The 5,249-nt window shown below is 56.0% G+C and overlaps 1 protein-coding gene across 1 annotated transcript in view; it reads left to right on the top strand.

The window, feature by feature from the left end:
* Positions 1 to 2,886: 2,886 nt before the first annotated feature.
* Positions 2,887 to 5,249, top strand: part of ABLIM3 (actin binding LIM protein family, member 3) — a gene marked incomplete at both ends in the record, with an annotated part of 15,405 nt that continues 13,042 nt past the window's right edge. The window contains one exon of the mRNA XM_009872740.1: positions 2,887 to 3,024. Coding sequence (XP_009871042.1) covers positions 2,887 to 3,024 — 138 coding nt within the window. The remainder of the gene's footprint in view (positions 3,025 to 5,249) is intronic.

The raw sequence follows: 5,249 nt of genomic DNA, 5'->3' as shown, positions 1-5,249 counted from the left end.
GAACGAAGCCAGCTTAATGTCCCACTCTGCAAGCAAAAGCGGGAGTGAACTGGGCTGAGATTAAGGCATTCCTTGGGCAGTTCCCACCCCCTGACCCCAACTGCTGTATCTTGGTCTGCGAGGCCGTTAATGCTACTTACATTATTACTGGATTATTTTGGTGTAATGAGCTTTGTCCTGCTCAGCTGTCCCTCTGCTCAGGGGCGTTGTGATGTGTAATACTTCCTGTGCGAGGCCACGAGGCGGGCAGCTGCCTGCTCAAAAACAAGCAGAGCCCCAGCAAAACAATGCATTAATGTTCCCGGAGCAAAATTCCAGCATGGGCCGGAGGTTAATCACAAATCAGCGAGCTTTTGGCTTAGTGCTGAACAAAGCCAGCAGACAGGAGGGTGATGGTGCCCTAAGCCAGATCCTGACCCATCTCCATGGGTACAAATAGGAGTGACCACATCTGCTTCCTCTCTGCCAGCGGTATAATGCAGCTATAAGCATCTCTTCCATTCTTGACTCCTTTTCCTCTGCCTTCCCTGCCATCAGACTGCCAGTGGAGGGGCTTGGTGATGTGTTGCTATGGACACCAAGAAGTTTCCCCTGGAGACCAGAAGCCCAGAATAAGTGATTCCTGTGTTTTCTGACATTGATTATTTTTTCCCCTCTTGTTTTTTTTATTATCAATATTTAAGCGTTGATTAATTCTCAGCCTTTCACCCCACCTCTCTCCTGCTTTTCTCTCCGAGCTTTGTGGATTGCTGTGGCTGTGTCCCAGGGCTTGGCTTCTGCTTCATTCTCAGCAAGGGTGGGAGCACTGGGTGTGTGGGAGGAAGTTTCAGTGCTGTAACTCTTGCTCTGCTGGGAGCCCCTACAGAAGAGATCCCCCCTTTATTCTAGTCTCAGGAGATCCTGTTAGGGTCAGGCCTGGGTCCCCCCAGGCTGCTGCAGAGTTCATGGGTGCCCACCACCACCACCAGCTGATGCTGCAGGAGGTCCTAGACCCGCCTTCCCAGGGCTTGTGCCTCCCTGCAAAATACGCCTGGAAAGCATGGGTGGGGGTATCCTGCTCCCTTTACAGGTGTCCTTTGTCGTACCTGGGACCTCAAAGTGATTCAGATCTAGACTAGTTAATATCTCTGCTGGTGTGAGCTTCAGGCCTCACTCCAGTTTTACAGGTCCTCTGTTGGCCCTTTAGTACCTCACGTACCTCAGTTGCCCTCTGAGAGCTCTTGGCCAGCAAGAGCATGTGCAGGAGGGAAGTGTCAGCAGCTCTTGGAAGTTCATGTCGAGATTGTAGGCTGAGCTTTGCAAGGGGGCTGGGGGGCACTCATGGTAAAGCACCTCTGCTTTACTTGCAACCCTCAGGTAGGACTTGGCAAAACAGCCACTCCCCAGCAGCTCTATAGCCCCAGGAGCACCAGACAGGGAGGGTCAGCCCGTTTTCCCGGTGGTGAGCAGTGCTACACGGCCGTAGAGCATGTCTTCGGGCACTTAGCGTAGGAGATGGGATTTTACAGTCTCAATGTCATTTTGACTTTGCTTTGCTTTGCTTCTGAAGCCAATAATGGGCTATTTCTGTTCCCTGTCACATGATCTGCCCCATGGTGAATGAGGGGAGCCTCTCTGATGAGTGAGCTTCTCTGTCCCGTGCCCCTTCCTCCTTGCTCTGGGGGGAATTCACATACCAGGTTTCAGTCAGCTGCTTCTCTTGTTCCTGGGAATGCAGTTCAGCATTGGGTCAGAAAGTCTCTGGTCCATTGAAATCCTGCCCTTCACTGCTCGAGTTGCCCAAATTGCGACTCTCTCTCTGAAATATTACAGCAAACAAGTCCTTTGCTGCTTGGCTGCTGCCTGCAGCGGTTGGCGTGATGTCAACCAGCCCGAGCCCCTGCAAGCAGTCCGTGTGTTCGTAGGTGGGGCAGGGAAAGCGGGAGCTGCTCTTAAAACGTTTCCTGTGTGCGTTTGGGGATTGTGCTGAGGTAGCAGAAAGACCCCCTGCCCTGTATGTGTGGGGCAAGGTGAGAGAGCATCAGCCCTTCGTGGTGGTCTGCAGAGCTGCCGGAGGGGGATGAAGAGTGGAGATGAGTCCCAGGACTACCTGCAAGAGGAGAAGGTTGGCTCTTGCCCCTGGTTCCAGGGGACCCATGTTGCCCTCCCCTCCCCTGCAGCCCCGGCTCAGCGCACAGCCTGCCTGTACCATGGTGCAGCTCCGGAAGGAGCAGCGGGGCTGGGGTGTTGCTCCTTGCTGAGGAGGTGAGAGTTCCACCAGCACCAAACACTCAATTGCTCTGGTGTTTGAAAGCTCCTTGAAAAATGACTTCTTCATCCAGTTCCTAACCAAACAAGCGCAACCTCCAAAAAACAACAGTTCCTTCCCGTGCTGCTGCCAAATCAGCGCTCACTGGCATGTGTCTGAGCAGGTCAGCAGCAAGCCAGGACTGCTCGAGGGCTGAGCGGAGCACAGCTGGTGGGTAGCTGGTCCCTGCGTTGTCCTTGGGCACCTGCTTAGGAGATAGGAGAGCATCCAGGGAGCTCTGCATGGCTTTGGGGTGATGGTGCAGGTAACCTGGCTATCCACACAGGGACAGGGAGTGCTGCTCAGCACTTAGGACTGCAGACCTCTGAGTCCAACACGGGTAATGGCTCTTTTTTGTGGGGACTGGGAAATCCTGAATCCAGACAGGGATGTGCACCCAGCTTGGGGTCACTGGGAGCTGGCACAGTCTTGGCTCTTGGTTGCCCTGGGCGATGGGCTGATGTCTGGCTGCTGTCAGTCACCAGAGGGCTCTTCTTCAGCTGCCCAGCTGAGGTCAGTGCCACAACACCCAGCTGTGTTCTGAATAATAACACACTCTTCTCCTCCCTCGCTTTTCCCTCCCTCCTTTCTGCCAGCAGTTCCCTATCAGCAGAACCCCTGCACCCCTGGGAGCAGCTCCAACGTCATCCAGTGCTACCGCTGTGGGGACACCTGCAAGGGCGAGGTGGTACGCGTCCAGAGCAATCATTTCCACATCCGCTGCTTCACCTGCCAAGGTAGGACAGTGCCACCCAAAGAGCTGGTGGCCAGGTTGCCTTGTGGCCCTGGGTGCAGTCTGGAAAGGAAGAGGCTGGGGGCAGACCTACCTGGCCCATTGAGATATGGTGACACACCCAGAGGTGGAAGCTTCCCGCAGGGGTGGATGTGGGATGGTAATGGCTCGAGGCTGTCACGGTTCAGACAGTGCCCCTGTGTGGTGCTGGAGCTGGTAGGCTCTGAACGGGATGGCCAAAACCTGGGCATCGTCATGGCCCTTGAACTGCATGAACATCAGTAGCCCTGAACATAGCTATGGACCATGTGTGATCTGGGGAGGCCACTGCATCCTTCAGCCATGCCCCCAAATCGAAGGAGGAGCTGTCACCAGTCTAGCTGAGAGGCAGTGGGACTGGGGAGATGCCCAGAGTGGCTTCTAGTGGGGCTGGGGATGGGTGATGGTTCAATGCCACCCACGTGTGGGATGTGACTGAGATGCCATGGGATGCAGCTGGGTCTCAGTGGCCCTCAAGGGCCGGCAGAAATAGAGGAGAGAGGTTGTTTGAATTCTCCCTGAGCACAAAAGGAGAGCTGTGGAGCTGTAAAAGCTAACGGCACAGAGCTGATGCTGAAATGCTCCTCAGCATGTTTACTGAAGCAGCTGCCCTCAACAGTGGCTGTGCTGTAGGTTGTAAAGCATCCCATTACCATGGCTATTTAAAGGTCTTCCAAGTTCCCACTACCTTGTGCAAAGCAGGACATAAATCCCCATCCCCTGAGCCATGCTTTGCTGCTCCTCCCCAGGGAAGGGGAGGTTTGGCTGGAGGGAACTCTTCCCCTGGGCTGTCACCACCCCTGATGCAGCCCTGTCCCCCGTGATACGGTCAGCCCTGGGTCTCTGGGAGGAGATGTGGGCCCCAGGTTGCCCGTGGGGCTGACCTGCACATGCAGGGTGCCATGCCAAGCCCCCTGCCCTTTCCCGGCTCAGACATGGGGGATAGAAGGGGAGCTGTGCATCCAGACAAAGAGCTCAGACAGCCGCCAGCTTCAGAGGGTCCAGGAGCCAGCGGGGAGAGCTTGGCAGTGCTCACTGCCTGATTTCCAAGTGAAAGGGAATGAAAAATGAGAGGAAATCCTCCTGTCTCACCTTCCCTCACAGCTCTTACCCCCTGCCACCAGTGGCTGCCACTCGCCAGCCCCATGGCTTGTCCCAGACCCAGACGTGTCCCCAGGAGCGTTGCATGGCTGGTGCAGCCCCTGGGGATGTGCTGTGGGTCCCACAGCAAACAGAGCCCAGACGTGCCTCTTTTTTTCTTGCTTCTGTTTCCTGATACTGTCCCGAAGCTGGTGGCCTGTCCCTATTTGCTGACAAGTGAGAGTTGGCAGACTCTTCTGGAGAGCAGTGGGTGCTGGCCCTGTATTCCCCAGCTGTCTACCCACAGCCCCAGGGAGCAGCTTTGCCAGAGGACGACCTGCAGGAGAGGAGCTGCATCTCTGCCCCTGTGGGTCCTGCAGTACAGCAGGTCCAGCTGTGCCCTGCGGTGGGTGGCTGCTGTGTGGGCTGGCCCATAGATGCAGGTGAGGTGAGCAAGGATAGGACAGAGGTGCTTGAGGGTGAAGAGTAGAGACCAAGATGAGCTGTGCCAGCGGGTGTTCAGTTGCTCTGTAGTTCTCCCCCTTCCAGCCTGTCACTTTGCAGGACAGGTGATGGGCATTGTGCAAAGGCCTCAGGACCTGGTCCCTGTGCCACTCCTGAGGTGACTTCCAGGGTCTGATGCTCTCAGAGTCTCTCTGTGGAAGAAGAAAGCATAGGAGAAAATGACACTAAGGACTAGAGCTTGCAGCATCTCCTTGGATTACTCTGACGGTCTGTGCACCACCCATGGTTTGCGCAGAAGGGAAGGAAGTGAGGTTGGTCTGGACACCTATGGAAAAACAAGCAGTGAGAGCACCAAACCCCGTGTGAGCCAGGACCGGTTCCAAATAGGGCATGTCTTCATGTCCAGGCCACGGAGCGGAGATGGCTGGTCACGGAGAAGCCCGTGCCTCAGGGTATAGAGAAGACCTCTCCCCAGTGTCCCTAGGGCATGCTCAGCAGTTTGCCAGCCCTATTCTCGGCTTCCTGACACCATGAGAGTGTCAAGGGGAGGGGCTGAGCCCCACGCAGGTGCCCTGGGTCCAGGAGGGGATGTTTGTGCAGGGGTTCCCATGCCGGCGCTGGGGTTTCCTCTGGGAGCGCCCCGCC

Source organism: Apaloderma vittatum, unplaced genomic scaffold, assembly GCF_000703405.1.
Source record: "Apaloderma vittatum isolate BGI_N311 unplaced genomic scaffold, ASM70340v1 scaffold25007, whole genome shotgun sequence".
NCBI classification, from domain to species: Eukaryota; Metazoa; Chordata; class Aves; order Trogoniformes; family Trogonidae; genus Apaloderma; species Apaloderma vittatum.
The sequence above is the reverse complement of the archived record's forward strand: the minus strand, read 5'-3'. Positions and strand labels throughout refer to the sequence as shown.